The sequence below is a fragment of the Pseudopipra pipra genome, chromosome 18 (genome assembly GCF_036250125.1).
Source record: "Pseudopipra pipra isolate bDixPip1 chromosome 18, bDixPip1.hap1, whole genome shotgun sequence".
NCBI classification, from domain to species: Eukaryota; Metazoa; Chordata; class Aves; order Passeriformes; family Pipridae; genus Pseudopipra; species Pseudopipra pipra.
The window spans coordinates 11,791,924-11,808,369 of NC_087566.1; the positions used below are offsets into that span (position 1 = coordinate 11,791,924).

At 39.9% G+C, this 16,446-nt stretch overlaps 1 protein-coding gene and 1 long non-coding RNA gene across 4 annotated transcripts in view; one reads left to right on the forward strand and one right to left on the reverse strand.

Annotated features, from left to right (window-relative positions):
* Window positions 1-9,858, forward strand: part of ADGRD1 (adhesion G protein-coupled receptor D1) — a 137,949-nt gene extending 128,091 nt beyond the window's left edge. For both annotated transcript variants that reach the window (XM_064675229.1, XM_064675228.1), the window contains 4 exons: window positions 3,379-3,505; window positions 4,718-4,759; window positions 5,551-5,643; window positions 6,328-9,858. In XM_064675229.1, coding sequence (XP_064531299.1) covers window positions 3,379-3,505; window positions 4,718-4,759; window positions 5,551-5,643; window positions 6,328-6,423 — 358 coding nt within the window. In that variant the 3' untranslated portion in view covers window positions 6,424-9,858. The remainder of the gene's footprint in view (window positions 1-3,378; window positions 3,506-4,717; window positions 4,760-5,550; window positions 5,644-6,327) is intronic.
* LOC135424216 (uncharacterized) overlaps window positions 1-16,446 on the reverse strand; it is a 138,159-nt gene that overhangs the window by 54,105 nt on the left and 67,608 nt on the right. The window lies entirely within an intron of this gene.

Consider the following 16,446-nt stretch of genomic DNA (forward strand, 5'->3'; position numbering starts at 1 on the left):
CGCCGGGGCTTCCACAGAGCCGTGATAATTGTCCAACTCGAAAAACTTCCCTTCCTCTGCTGATTGATTAGTGCACACTCCAGGATTTCAGCTGGAGGCAAATGCCTGGCTCTGACTGAGCGAGATATACAGAAAACATCAAAATCCTGCACTGGAGTGAATGTTAAAAGAAAAGCAACTGAAAAAAAAGCCAGTCGAAGAAATTTGGAGGGGAAGATCTCTGATGAGCAGGGTTTACCTCTCAGGAATTAGAATTAAGCTGTAAGAAGAGGAAAAGGAAAGAGGGAAAGGAAAGAAAAACACTTTTTTTTTTTTCAGCTGGAAAATAAAAGGGTGAGTGCGTGTTAAATGGATAGCTTAGAAATTAATGGATAATGTATCTAAGGATATTTAAAAGACTCCACTCTGGCCCTCTGGAAGTGGGATTCCACTGTGAGTGCTGGGATTATGTATGGATTTACAAGGACCTGCCACATCTGAAGAGCAGCCTCTGATGGCAGAGGATGTGGTGCTGTGCAGCACTAATTCATGGCTGCTTTTCAGCTTGGAAAAGCTTACAAATCTGAATAAGCTGTGCCAAAGTGGTTCTTGGTGAGCAGCACTTCAGAAGTCTCTGTGACCCAACCAAAGAGATTGTTGGTGTTGGGGCAGAGTGAGAACAACCCTGAACCATAAACTGAATTGATAGATGGGTTATGTACAGCTAATAATATCCCAAAGGCTTTTCCATATATTCTAGATATAAAAATTTATTCAGACTCAAAGTATTTTTGTGTTTCCAAAGATTGTCCAAGTAATAACAGGTATATACTTAAATATATATATGTATGTAGGCAAGATAAAACAACAGAAAGGAGAAATCTTTTGTGCTGGTTTTGCTTTGTTACAAATTAATTAATAGGACTGATCCTTCAGTGTATTTAGGTGCAGACAGACAAAAAGCTCACCTAAATTGGTGCTGTTAGACTGCAGAAGAGTGACAATATCTGAGCTTTTAAAAGTGTATGTGAGAAACAGGCTGTTGGGTTCCTTCTGATTTCAAAGGCCAGAGCATGAGAACAAGCACACAGCAGAAATTTGGAGGGTCTTTTCTAAAGCAGTGGCCACTCTGTCTTCTGACACATTTGGGCACAAGGACAAAGAAAGGTTTTAGCAGGGTTTTTGAAGTCCTGGTGGGGCTGAACCTCAGTATCTGCAAACTAAGACCTGCCCCTGGCCCAAATTATTGCTTCTTCATGTCACCCATTTTATAGACTCAAGTGATGCTAGTGACTTTTTTTTTTAAGTTGCACAGCTTAAGTCATGCATGGAGAAGTATTCCTTCTCCAAAAACAACATCTATTTGATTGTGCTCTATATCTTAGTGTACTAGAACTAATCTGCTAAAATATTCATGTGGAAAAGAAAAATGGGAATAAGAAAAAAAAATAAAGTATGTGCAGAGTGTCAGAATTAATGTACCTAGTGGAACATTAACTTTAGTATTTCTAAGATTTTTTAACCTTGCTACCTTAATGGTGTTCTGACACAGCATTTTACAGTCAGTATTTTTCTTTTTTAAAGTTCAAAGATAAAAAGAAAGAAGGGTGGGAAGGGGAGGGGTAAGTGGAAGAAAATAAAAGAGCACCATAAACAATAGAGCGGAGTCCTTTGATTGGTGAGTAAAGCTCATAAATGCCTTGAATGAATAAAGTCATATGTAGGATGAAATTCAGAGCATGTAAGCATAGAAAGTTATGCAATTATTAGGAAAAAAAACTAATGAGATTTAAGTGAATCACATGCAGAGCTGACCCTTAGACAGTCTTAAATGAATTTCACCCTCACATGGCTGCTCCTCTAAATGAGTGTGCATGAAACATTAATACTTCTGCGAGGAAAATCCCATGTCTGTATTCTATTTTCATTTTTAGCTATGAATTTCTGCTGCACATGTGCTGAACTCTGGGCTTAGTAGTGAGCAGTCTTTATTAATACATGATTTTTAAAAGTATATGAGACATTTGTGATGTTAAAGGCCTCTAAAAATCCACTCTGTGAGAATGGTTTTGAAAATATTGGAATTGAGGGCCTGACTCTATTCTGCTCCCAACTACAAATTACAGAAGCAGCTTTTTATGCTCTGACTCAAAAACAAATATTTGAAAACACTTTTGGCAACAAACCAGCTGGGGAAAATTATATTCCAAACTGAAAAAAATATATAAAAATGGAGAGTGTGAGAATAAAAGAAAGAAGAAGAAGAAGTCAGGGTGGTTTGCAATGCAGACAGTTTTACAGGTGTAGCTGTGTTGGGCATACCAATCCCTGCTGGATTAGAGCAGAAAATGGATGCAGGTGTTTCCCACACCTCTGCTACAGGGTCCTGATCTCTAGGGGAGGTTTGGTTGCCCCTAATTCCTCTTGCAGATGAAGGAAGTGGAAAGTGGTTCTTTGGTGTTTAATGGAGACAGCTACAAATACACTCGGGAGACCTCACTGTGACCTCACAATTCTGAGCACAAAGCCTTTATTTTCTCTGTGGTTCCCTTTGTTTAGTCTTTATATAAAATCTGCTCCACCGAATTCGGCTGCTGCAGAAAACTTTCTGTGATTGTTTAATTCTCTGATATACTACAACTCAGTTAATCTTCCACTGTAACAAACACCCTGTACATAATAAACACCCTGTACATAACTCATTAAGGCAAAACCAAAAATCCCTCTTATATTCTCAGTGCTATTAACTTCTCAGCTGTCATACTACCTTCCATTGAAATTCTGCCAAGTTCCTCCAGCCTAAGCAGAGTGAACATATATCAGTAGGGATCTCCAAGAAACACAAGCTATTTAAATATTTGATGTACTTTTCTCTGAATCAACTCTGAACAAGGCAGGGTGGTAGCAGAATAATGCTGAGGTGTTAGAGGATTTGCATTTGGCAGAGTTACATGTTTATTCCCATTTGTGGTGATTAAAAATCCCAAGCCACTTTCTATAAGGGAAATACCATGTTTTCTTGACTCAACTGTATACTGAGCAGATATATTTTGGATGTACTATATAGTGGGGGGGTTTTTTCCAGTTTCTGGCCTCTGTTTTTGACTCTTACAATTGACTCCTCACTGATAAAATGATATTTCACTGTAAACTGAAGATATTTCAATAGTTTTAGGACCATCTCTGCATCTCTTCCCCTGCACCCTCAGTCATTGACTCCCCATATATATCCATCCCATGTGATACCAAGATTCTGTTATCTCCATTTCCATAGATGAAAAATAATTAAAAGGCTTGCCCATGAAAAGAATTCCATGGCAAAGAGAGTTACACACATCGTGGGGGCTGAAATCTGTTTAACTGTCTCCTCACCTTTGCTGTTCTCGTTCTCTCTTTCAGACTGACAGCTAAAGCCGTCGCTGTTCTCTTACCAATCTTGGGAAGCTCGTGGATCTTTGGGATTTTGGCTGTCAATGCCCACACATTAGTATTTCAGTATATATTTGCTGTGTTCAATTCCCTACAAGTAAGTACCTGGTGGGAAGGTTTCTGGCTACAGAACTGGTGCCGAGATCCAATTAAATGGACCATTAGTAACATTTTCCAATGCTTGTGCTTATTGCATTTTTTTTTTTCCTGTGTTTTCCTTCCTCTGTCTTTTAAGCCTGTGTTGACCACACAGGGCTGGCAATAGCTTGTCTCTGAACAGAACTTGTATCCATCCCACTCCTTAGTGTTTCCAGTAGCAATAATTAAATAAATGAGACAGGGAGCTTGAGAAATGAAATCCATTCTTCCTGGGCTGTGTACAACGGGCAGGATTCTCCAGCAGAGATACCAGGCCAATTTTTCACTGTCAATTTAAGGCCTCATTACTGAGACTGAATGAAAGTGAACAGAAGTTTGTGGGGAAGATCAAAAGTGGAGCTATTCCATGTGCTGCACGTGGCTCTTGTATGCAGACAACTAGACTCTCATCTTCCTGGTACACCAAACCAGAAAAATAGCTCTGCCCAAGAGGGAATATAAACATCTGCTTAGCTTTAAGCAGACATTTCAGTAGAGGCCTAAACCTATAGGTGTGTTACAGTTCTTTCCCAAATAATAATTACAAAGAGGAATCAAAAATAAACTCCTGTAAATCCCCTTTTTGTCTCATGGACACAAAAAGAGTGAAATGGGGTTCTGCTCATGAGCTGATAAGAAAAGTTCTGATTTTCATCCAAAATAACAAAAAAAAAAAAAAGTTTGGCTGAATACTCCCCCCCAAAAATATAGAATTATTCTGGGAGGAAAAGAGGATGGGACTTTTTCACTTTACATTGGACAAAAAGCCCACAGATAGCAAACTTCTGCTTTGAAAATTTTCCTAGTGCTTTTCTAGTGTGGCAAATACTGATCTGGTGTTTCCCAAATAGCATTTCCCTCTGCCTTGGTCTTCGCAAGCACAAACAAAAAGTTCTCTTGTTGTCATGAAAACGGAATTCCTGCCTATTTTCAGCCAGATTTTTCCTTTAGTACTGCAAGTTTTTAGGAGGTGCTTTCTTATAGGAAGAGTTCTAGACAAGACTCATAGTTACCTAATGCTGCAGGTCTCTGCAGTGTCACTCAGGGCATAGTTTAGTGCACTCTGTGATATTTATAGATCTCCAGCTACCCAACAGCTGCTCTGTATGACATTGCTGGATTTGATTCTTCACAGCCAGACCTCACCCTTCTCCCTTTTATCTGTTTCCAGGGATTTTTCATGTTCCTGTTTCACTGTCTTCTGAACTCCGAGGTATGTAACCAAATGGTGTCAACAAATTTAGTGTTAACGAATTTGGTGTTAACAACTTGAAAGAATCTAAGTGCAGAACTAGAACAGACTCCCCCTCATTGTTGCCTGCTCTGTCACTGATTGCCTTTTAATTAATACATGACTGTTAGTGGCTTTGTAACTCCCGGCATTTTGGCCCGGGCTTGACATTTGTTTTAATTAGCATTTAAGAAAGGTTTGAAACAAATAAAAAGGATAAGAGCTGCTGAAAACAGTATAGGGGCATTTCATGAAATCATTCAAACCAGGACTGCAAATGCTGGGAATGTATCTTTATATGCACTGCAGTTTGGGGTTTTTTTTTACTTTTATTATTTTTCATTATTTTTTTTTTAATGAGATGAATGGTAACAGTCACATCTCAGAAAAGTAAAGTTAAATTTTAAAATAAAGAAAAGTGTATAATAATAAATAATAATTATATTATATAAATGATTATATAAATTATTTATATAATTTATACAATTATTTTTATTATTTATATACATTATTTTTATATATTGTTATTTTTATATAAATATATATGTATATATTTATATATTTGTATATATTTTTATATATAATTTATATATATTATTTATATAATTTACATAAATCTTTATATAAATATAAAGATTGTGTCTTGTTTATTAGCACAGTGACGTTGATGTGGAGGAAGGATAACAGGGAAATGATTGTAGGCTCCCCCTGTGAAAATGAACATAACTTTTTCAAAGGAAATCTTCTACCTGGTTTCACTTTTCCCCCCACAGGTCAGAGCTGCCTTTAAGCACAAAACCAAGGTCTGGTCCCTCACCAGTAGTTCCACTCGCAACATCAATGTGAAACCCTTTAATTCAGACATTGTGAGTATTCCTCCTTCCCCCCCCCCCCTTTTAATTTAAAAGTGTTGCACATTAAATTCTCTTGGAAAGAACAGGATGTGAGAAGGCAAATGGGTATTTTTAGTCCTAACCTAGTGCATCCTGTAGACAGGTGGAATCAGCAAGCATTAAGTTGCAGCTACAATACCTGTTTTGAAAGCAAAGGACATAATTCTGCTTTCTGGTAAACTATCAAATAAAAGGAAACAGGGGTTTATGAACCCTGGAGTATAATTTATGAACTCTGGAGTTCAATCAGATCATTCCCACCAATTGTAATGGACTTTTGCATTCCAGCAGTGTATTGCTCTGATGATGATGATGATGGCTTTTTGATAGGGCATCCTTACATTTAAACCTGAGGGATGAACTCTTAAGGCAACAGGCAAATATGCTTTTATCCTTTTCCTTAAATTGCCTAGAGGCAAAAGACATTTGTTTTTATGAAGAGCCAGACACCTGAAGTGATAGATATTATTAAGTTATCGTTGCCAATCACCTTAGATCCTGGCAATAACTGCTTAAAAATCCTTTATGGCATATGCTCCCAAGCCCCTGTGACAACACTGTAATGCAAAGAGATGCTTTCAAAGCTGTTATTTCATCCGGGCAAGAGTGGTCTGGAGAAATAAATAAATCTATTTTCTGTACTATTTTGTTTTCCAGATGACTGGGAACAGGCCAGGCACAACCCCCACCAAGCTGAACACCTGGGATAAAAGCACCAACTCAGCCAACCGCGTTGATTTATCAGCAGTGTGACAGTGACAGCAGCTCCTCGGAGAAAATCAAGCCATACATTCAGGACCCCTGACACCGTGTCCACCAGCTTTTTCTCACTGTTTGTAACAGTAGAAAACTGCTTTTTTTTTTATAATCACTGCCTAATAAATTGGGAATTGCCATGTTGTTTTGTCGAGTAAATAGCCCTCATCTGCTTGCCTTCAGAACTGTAGCACATTCTACCACTTGGCTCTGAGCAATACCTGCAAAAATAACCAGCACAAATATACACTGGATGGTTTTGTCAGCAATGATGAAAACACTAGGTATGCAAAAAAGGGCTTATTGCTCTCTGAATCATTCCAGCTCCCAGGACTGAGGAAAGGCAACGTACCTCTGGAAAGATGGATTTTTATGCCCTGAAATGAAATGCTTCCCACTGGGGCGTTGTAATGGGGCTATTCCGGGCTCGCTGGGCTCTCTCTGTTTACATTTATTACCTTATAGAATCCGGTTATTGAAGTGAAGTTTATTCAAAATAGTCTGGTGATTAATTTAAATGCTACAGGGAAGCCAGGACTTGAGGGAGAAGCAGGTTCCAGCTACTCCACTCCCAGTGTGGGCATGGATTAGCAGAGCTAATACACACATATTAGCTGTATGCACATAAAGAGCACACGTAACATGTAAATCTCCTGTATGTGGTCCATTAGTATTTTAGATCTTCCTGTTGACACCTTTTCTATCAGAGGCAGAAATGGCTAAGGTTGTCCTCTAGCAGCCTAGAGCCTCTGTATTGCTGATTTGTGTCTGCTGACGTGTCTCAATACAAATTATTCCACTGCTTTGCCTGGAGCCTTGGGATGCAATCAACAGCTGTCCATCAAGTGCATTTCTTAAACTCTCTGCAGCTTTTAGAAATCAAAACCTGGCACTGTGACTTATCTTTCTGCTTTTACTGGTCCTTTCAAGACACTGAATTCCTACCACGAAGATGAAACACAATGATACACTGTGAAGACAGCCAGCCTACAAATAAGTCTATGTATTGTTACCTACAGACAGCTTTTAAATAAGTCTCTGCAGTCTCTTCTGTGGTTTTAAACTCTGCTCAGCACTTAATAGCTGCTGTTTTAGTACTGCTGTGAAGCACCTCTAAGGAGAAAAAATACACTCTACTGTTTGTTTAGAGCAGTGTTTTGTAGGTTCTCAGAGTGGTGTTTGGAGCACAAGAGAGTTCGACCTCGCTGTGCCAACCACGCACCTTCCCAGCTGGAGGAGAGCAGAGTTTAAGTCCTGGGGCTGGTCAGAGTCCCTGACTATGTGCCTTGCTCTAGGACTTAGCAGCCAGGGTCTCCAGAACAATTTCCAAAGATGAGATCCCCTCCCCTTGTCTCCTTATCCCCAGCTCTTCCCTGTTTGCTCTCCCCGTAATAGACTGGGTATCTGGTTTGTAGGAATCACCAAGGTAATTAGCTTTCCTAATACACTGAGCTATCAAAGTACTACAACAAGCAGAAAATATGCAAATCTTCAGCCTTACATTTTGCTAAGAGGTTTTAATGATTGTTTTTTTTTTACCTTAATTGTTTGTATCTTCAGCAGCTCAGACCGTTTCTGGTCCCAGTGAATCCAGCCAGATATCTGTTATTGATTTCCAAGAGAACAGGTATTTACATCCTAATGTGCAGAGTGGAAATTTTCTGCTGGATAGTAAATTTATCAAAAATAAAATAAAATTAAATTGATCTTTAGGGAACAGGAAACATCCATCAGATGGGACTGAATGTAGTGAAGTGTTTAATCCAAAAGACATGGAATTGAAAGTTTAGAAAAACTTAATGCATTTCATTTCTGTTTGATCCCAAATTAAATTTTGTTCATGTTTCCTTCCTACACTAAGAAAAATGATCTCTTTTAGTTTGGACCAACCTTTTCTCCCCTTTCCCCTTCCTGGCCAAGAATTTTTGGTGTGGTCCCCAAACTGAAACTCCAGACCCCACCCAAGTTAGTTTGGGACTACAAATTAAAACATTCTAAAGAAATTATCTTATTTGCACCAGATCTATGCTGGATTTCTGCAGCTGGAACAGAGCAGAATGTGGCATAGTGCATATCACACATATACATGCATGAAATATATAGGCTTTAATCTCGTGTTTCCTAGTGCTAAATAACTCCAATTGTTGAGAACTAACTCCAAATGGAGGGTCAGTAAAAGCTAAATATGTAAATGGCTGTGTCTTTATGTTGGCTTTTGTGTATGGCTTTTTCCTGCCTTTTCTGCATTGCTGTGCAAATATATGGGCTTTTTGTGGCCTGAAAATATTTTTTTTTGCCCCAAAAGACACAGTGGACGGAGCCCTTGGAATGTATGGAGGAGATTGTAACAGAACAGTACTGTGACAACAGAGTTCAGAGTTTGTGTTGTGTGCAGACAACATATTTAAGCATAGTTTTTATACTGGAGCACACGAGCTTTTTTACTGTGGGTCTGATTTTTTGGTTTGTTTTTGATTTCTTTACACTGTGACCGGAGATATAGATTGAAACCTTCCTTGATCATTTCTCTTCTGATCATTGTATCATAGCACAAACAGTTCCGTGAGTGAACCAGACAACATATAAAAGATTTAAAAAAAAAAAAAATCTTAATTTTAAGAGTATTCCCATTTAAGAGTATTTTCATTGCCTGCATTCCCTCCTGTGCTGATGTTTATTGGTCACCTCTGTCACTGCCCAAGGTCCATTTGAACAAGCCCATGATATACCAATGACAGGACAAAATGACAGTGGCATAAAGGGCTGAACCAGTTTTCCACCCAGGTATTGCCCTATTTTAAAATTGTTCTCCAAAAATAAGATGAGCATAGAAATGTATTTGGCTTTATCCATTTGAATGTGACATAGATGTATTGTGTGTTGAGGGAGCATTTGTTATCCTGTATCTCCTGAGATCCACTGGGGATAACCTGCATCCCTGATTTAACTGTTGAACTGTTGAACAAGAGTTTATCTTGTTGCTTGTGCCCCAGGAGCAGGAGCACTGTATTTATAATACTGCACTGGGGATGGGGTTTCCTCTGTTTTTGATAAACCAGTAAAAAAACTCACATTGCCATCTAAGTCCACTCTTCTTGTTTGATTCAATGTGTTTTTGTTGGTACTGAATGCAGCAAATGTACTGAATAAGAAGTGTTCAAATGAATCTCTAAACAGTCTCTTCCTGTCCTCAATCTTTTGAAGCTTGAAAATCTTGCAGTTTTATTTATGGGCTTGTATATAGCAGCTATTGCAATATTTTTTTTTTCAGGACAGCATCATTTTGTCAACAGTATCAAAGCTTAATTGAATGAGATGTGAGTTTTAAAAACAGGTAATGTAGCAAGACTGACTTTGCCAGTAAGCAGTAAAATAATTTAGTTTTGTTGTTTTTTTCCCCTCAAATAAATAAGAAATCTTAATTTCCTAAAAGAGCTTTGTATTTGTTAAGATTATTCTGAACCTTTGGCTCTAGGACTGGTTTCACTCTGTAGCAGAGCAAAGGGTCACAATGAAATGAATTATAAAAGTGGGGATTTCTTTAACTGATGCATCTTGTATTAAAACTTTACTGCTCTACACTTTTACCTGAAAAGGACAGTGTAAATCCAGAGATGTTACATCTCAATGAACAAGCAGCTCCATCAGAGGGATGCAATCCTGCAGCTCAGGTTTTCAAGGTTAAAGCTGGTTCTGTGATGATTAATAGGCTGCCAGCTGCCTCCTCTGGGTTGCATAGGTGTGTAGATGTGGTGGGGTGTGTGATGAAAAATAACCAGAGCAATTATATCCTGAAAAATTAAAGATTGGAATTTGGATGAGGAAGGTTTTTCATCCTCTTTCCATACCTATCCAAATAAACCTTTTTCCCTTTGTATGCCTTCAAATCATATAGCAAGGCATGCATAAAAGAAAGCTTTCTTGCTATGCTGTGAAACACAGAGGTTATTAACATTTATCATCCATGACAGAATAATAAATTAGATAATTTTGGCACTGGTTTACATCATGTTTGCCTTTAAAAATACTTTCATTATATCTATGTTATGCTTGGATGGCTCCATGTAATATGTCACGGATAGTTATTGCTATAATTGCCCTTGTTCACACAATTTTCCTTCTCAATAATCCCATATGTTCTTGGAATTTGGAGGCCATATTTCATCTTGTCAAGGATGATTACAGTCCCACTGACATCAGCATCTTCACCAGGTGCTGACACACGACAGAAAGATGGAGTCATAAGGGACTTCTAAGCACTGTTCAGTGCATCTTTACCAAACACCTTCCTTGATCAATGGCTGATTTGCTCAAAGTAGTTCCCAGCAGAGCAGTTTTAGGCTGTCCAATTTACCTACACCAAAGGCAACTGGAATTTTCTCTCCCTCTGTTATTTTCTGTGGTTCTTGTCCAAAAGCAGGCTTGATTGGGCATTGCACGTGTTCCTTTAAGCATTCTTGGTGCTAAGCGTTTGCTTACATCTGCTTAGAAACAGAGAATAAAGCATTAAAAAGTTCAAGAAAAAAAAATTGCATCTGAATTAGCAGCTCTGCCGCTGCAAAAGCCTAAAGTTTTAGTTCATGCCCATAATATTCTGAAAGAAAATGCACAATAAAACAAAACCAAGTTTTTACCTTCCAAAAGCGTCTCAAGTCAGGCAAAGATCAAATGCTTCTTGGAAAACCTGTGTCTTACACAGTAGGATTTGGACAACCTAAAATTATGTTGCTTGTAGAATGTTTTCTCCTGGCATTTTTGTTTCAGATTCTGCACAGGTCAACTAAATGTGACCCTTTTTTGATGTGGCACCTTCTCATTTAGCCAGTCGTGTATCACTAATTTGTCGTAATTTTCCATCTCCAAAATAAAAAAAAAAAAAAAAAAAAAGAGGGAGGAATATGTGGGCATGTGTTCATAGAGGAAAAAGGGCAAAGCTCAGTCCTCTTACTGACCTGTGGCCTTTCCTGCTCTCTGCTGATGACTATGTGGGAGGCTTCAGGTTCTGAAGCTTAGCAACTGTGAATATTTGCATGGATGGCTTTCTGCAGTAGCAGCAAAGAGCATAATTATAAAAAAAAGTACCTGTGTCCTGTGTTTTACAAGTGGTAAGCTGAATATTGGGCATTTAAATTGTATTTTATGCATTAAAATCTTTGATGTGTAATCAATAGTGCAAGTTTACATATCAACCCTGTGATGGAAGGATATTTTTCAGTCCTATGCTTTCATATCCCTGAAAGGCTGCTAAATATTGCCTGCTAATAGCAGCAAACCAACACATAGCATGTAAAAGGTATCCCAGAATTAGTTCCTAAAACCAGACTTTCCATTAGTTAGTGAGGTTATAAATAATTTATCAGACTTTCAAACTAAGGGGATATCAAAACAAGGGGCTGATTATCACCTACCAAAAGAAATTAGTTCAATGTTGGGAACTCTCTAAGCAGCCTGCTGGAGCCTTTACTGCTCATCAGGTGTTAGGAACAGCGTTCAATCAGAGCCTGAGAAAGAAAACTTAATTAAAAGATGTCAAAACTTCTGTGTAGGACAAATGGCACACAGAGAGCATCACCATGCAGCCCACGCACACCGTGTGGAGGAGAAAACAGTTCGAGTAAAATGTTGATAACACCAGCAGCTAATAATTGACTGAACCCTGCTGGTGTGAGAAGATCTCACATCCCGAGGGAGTTGATCTGTGCCCTGGAAATACTGACAGCCAGACCTTGGAATATTTATCTCTTGAATATGGTGGTGCTACAAACACACACAAACCTCTACTGAACAGAATACAAGTTTGAACAGATACACTCAGCAGCCTCAGTGGGTCTTTGCAGCAAAGTCTGCAGTAAATGCTTCACCATTTCTTTACTGCACTTGCACTCCTCATCCACGACTGTGTTTTTATTCATTTACGTTTTTATTCACTTTTATTCGCTTATGGCACAAATTATGTTTCCTTTATTGCCCTTTTTTTCTTTCACAGCTCATATTGCCTTCAGGAGTGCCCTTCTCCCAGCTAAAACCAGAGACAGCCTCCTGGGAGGTGGAATTTGCATCACTTACACCTTGCAGGGGAGAGAGAGAGCACAGCATTTTGTTCTACAGCTCGGCTGCAGATGTATTACATGACTTATGTCTCCTCTCTACACAGTGTAGCTGCTGCTTCTCTCCATAATACTGCCAAGGAACTTCCTCTCCCCTCAAACCCATTAAGGAAAAAGAATAATCACAGAAAAAGTCATGTCAGTGCATTTGTCACAGACAAAAACCACCCCAGTGCAGCAGTGTGGGCTTTTCCTTTTTGTTCAGCAGGGGAGCAGGAATCACCCAGAATGTCAGAAATCTGGATTTTCACATTCTGTTCTACAGTGTAGTTGGAAAAAAATGTGTGAAAGCCACATTCTGGTTGCCTGAAGATCCTCCAGTGTGTAAGGCATTTCTGTCAAAATCAGTTATTATTTTATACTTGCCTCAGACACCCAACACAGGACACAAAATAAAATAACTCATGCTGTGCTCTGCCATCTTAAGAGCAGAGATTATTTGGATCAGAGGAGCTGTTTAGGAGGATTTCAGTGGACAGGGAAGGGTAATAGCTGTGCTAGGACTTCAAAACAGTCACTTCTGTGAATAATTCCTCTTTAATTCCGCGGCCATCGAAATCAAACTTCTGAAATCAAACTTATTTTCCAGTCTATCAACAGAATAGACCCATGAAAGGAGGAGGCACCACAAACCCACACTGAGGAGTCTGAAGCCCAGCACTTGCTGCCTTGTGCAATCCCACCTCTGCTCTGGGGCTTGGATGACAGCAGCACTTAGAGGTCTCACAGAAGTCCCCACACATGCTGGCACACCAAGAGGGATCACCAAAGGCAACTGTGAGAAAGCCTGAGGCAAGGAAAAGCCCTCCAGTCCTGTTTCCTGCAGACACAGCAGCTTTGCATTCAGGCTGAAGCAATGTTCCCCAGCCCTGGTATCATTCCTCCCTCTCCCACATCCCACTCTGCTGTTCTCTTCCTTCAACCACCTAAATCCTCCTGCAGAGCTCGTGTCTGCCTGCAACCTCCCTGAAATACCAGCCCTGTAACTCTTACATTCGCCACAACTCATAATGACAAACATTTTGTAGAGCAACTTTTAATAATATCTTCCCATTAAGGAAATGTTTGGTCCTATGAACATCTAACTGTTCTTTGTGAGAGAAAAATGCAGTCCCTTCTGGCTGTGCATCAGTACAATAATTTAACAAGAAAAGAAATATCAGATAATCTTCTTCCTCCATATCAAAGCTTTTCATTTAATAGAGCTATTTTTTTTTCAGATAACAGCCTCAGTAATGGCACTAAGAGAAAGGCACATCAGGAAGCTCAAAACAGCTAAGCTCTACTTTCTTTCTGTGCACTACAATTTGTGAAACACTGCACTTTCCCAATGAGAAAATAAGAACTTATAAATGCAATTTAAGGGGGAAAACCTCCCCAAAACGAGAAAAAAAAACCCCAAAACCAACAAAACAAACAAATAAACAAACAGAAATCAGCTCCAGAAACTGCCATGCAAAATGAGCAGTCCAAAGACAGGCTGCAGCCTTATTTGCTCGAGCCAAGAGTCACAGGCAGCAACCCACTTTGTCTATGAAAGTGGTGTACACACTGCATGCACACATCTTCAAACTCCCTCCAGCTGCCAGCACAGCAGGATCCTGGCCAAAAATATCTGATTTCAGTCAAGAAACATCTGTGCAAAAAGGACAGCACACACAGGATCTGCTGATGGGTCAGAGTGCACAATAACTCCCATTTTCAGAGGAACAGAGATACCTGCCTGGGAGGGACAGGGGTGATGGGGAGTGCCAAGAGGAGCAATATTTACTTTTCTGCTAAACAAGAAATTCCCCAAAAACCACAGTAGAATTGATCACTTACTGTCATGGCCAAAATCCCTCACACTCCTTCAAGATATTCCTGCCAGAGAACAATAAAATTCTCATACATGATAACAGTGATACTAAAGCATAACAACATATCATCTGTAAAACCAGGACCTCACAACACATCATCTGTAAAACCAGTATGTCTCTGCTTCTGACTGAATCAGACACAAGCACCAGGACTATGCCAGCTCTGTAACTGTTTTTCTCTGCAGAGCACCAGGGATGGCCCCTTGTTTTAACTGCATACATGGATAGCATCTCTTCTTTTAGCAATTTGAAACCTAAAGTTATAATCTGACTCTTAGTTGCAAACCATTTTTTAATACTTTTTGCATTTTCAGTTTGAATAGTACTTTTAGTTCATGACACTTAAAAATAAACACATTTAAAACCCACGAATTCCAGTTATCTTGTTTATCTGGCAATTAACATTCTTCTTAAAGTGCATCACTACCACTAGGTGCCTCCCACAAGCCTTTAAGAACAATGTTTTGTCACTTGTGTAGTCATTCCCCAATCTCTTCTGTTTTACTTATCTGGGATTATCTATTCAAGTGAAACTAGAGCAGATGTCCCAAAATACAGGCAATTTCCTCCTGTGTGGTCTACAGGTACTGCTGCTTTTTCAGTATTAATTTTTGGGACTGGCATAGGGAAGATGTTATGTTACTTTTACCTTCTGTTTTTTCTTCCCTACAGATGGTGGGTTTTATAGAATGAAATTAATTGCAAGTCAAACTGTATTTGTCTGGGATGTGCGAGGCAGCTGGTCTCTGTTTGTGGTAATCAAATAAGTTCACAGCTCTTGTTTCCTTCTTCATTCTTTCAAGCTGCTTACTTCCCTTCCCATAAATACCTCTTTAGCTCATTTAACTCTTCAGCCTTGGTCTTGCCAGCACTTTCATCAGATACTGTAAATGTCCCTTTCTGCACTGCCTACATTTTCCATTTTCCCTCTAACATGGGCACCTGGCGTTGCTCTGCCTGGCTGGGGAGGATGAGGTTCTGTGATAAACAGAAATCTGTGGCTATCTGTAGAGCCCAGGTGGTAAGTGGTTTATTTGTAAACACTCACTTACAGAAATCCATCTCTGGCCAAGAGCTTTCTGAAAACATCCTCTCCATGAGCCCAGACGCTCTGTGAAGGAGCTCCTAAAGTGCTGTGAATTGGCACCAATTAAGTTAAGGAGCTGGTGCCACCTGAGGACCCGTCTCTGGCTGACTCTGAGGCAGCTAAAACCCAACTGCAGCCCTGCTGAGGGCTCTGATTCGGGTCCTCACCTCCCCTCTGCTTTTTTGGCTCGTGTTCTGGGCCTCCTGCTTCCTTCTGGGCTGGTGTGGTGTTTGGACGGGCAGCTGCTGCCGAGCACCACCTCTCGCTGCCTGATTTACTTTTATAGTTGGAACTTGGCAGGTGAGGGACGTTGGGGCTCTGAAGACACCAGTTTCTGTGGGAAGTGTTTTCCCCACACAGACAGATCAAGGGCACGAACATAGAAGTAGCTGGTTTGAATTTACTAGAGCTGCTTCTCTAAGCAATAGTGTAAAAATTATTGTTTGCCCCACAAGTTTCTGAAGCCCTGCTCAGGCAGGAGCACAGTCACTGGGCTCAGTTCTGTGCTATCACAGCACCATGCAAAGGGTGAATCGGCAGCAGGCAATGAGTAGATTCCCATAATGAAGGTTATTTCACCCTTTGCCACTCAAAACCCAGCAGTGTACTGTGGGAATGTGGCTTTGCCCAGGCCCTGTTTTACGCCCTTGACTCGAGGCAGGATCTGCTTGAACGTTTCTTGTCACTGATCTCCAGCTTAATTTCTCTGCTATCTCATAGCCTGCAAGGGTGCAGGGAAAAAGGATTTCTCTGAAGAAGAAAACCATTGACCCTGAGATTCACCACATCTGGATAAACCCTGCCTCGGATACGCACAGCTGTAATTTGCTGCATTTTCATCCAAGTCACAGCCTATGCCCAGACAGGTGTTGCCCCCCAAGCTTGCCTTGTTCCAACAGTAGGTCAGCAGTCTCCATGGAAACCCAAACTAGAAGCAGCATTAAAATTGATTTTCTTGTTAATAATT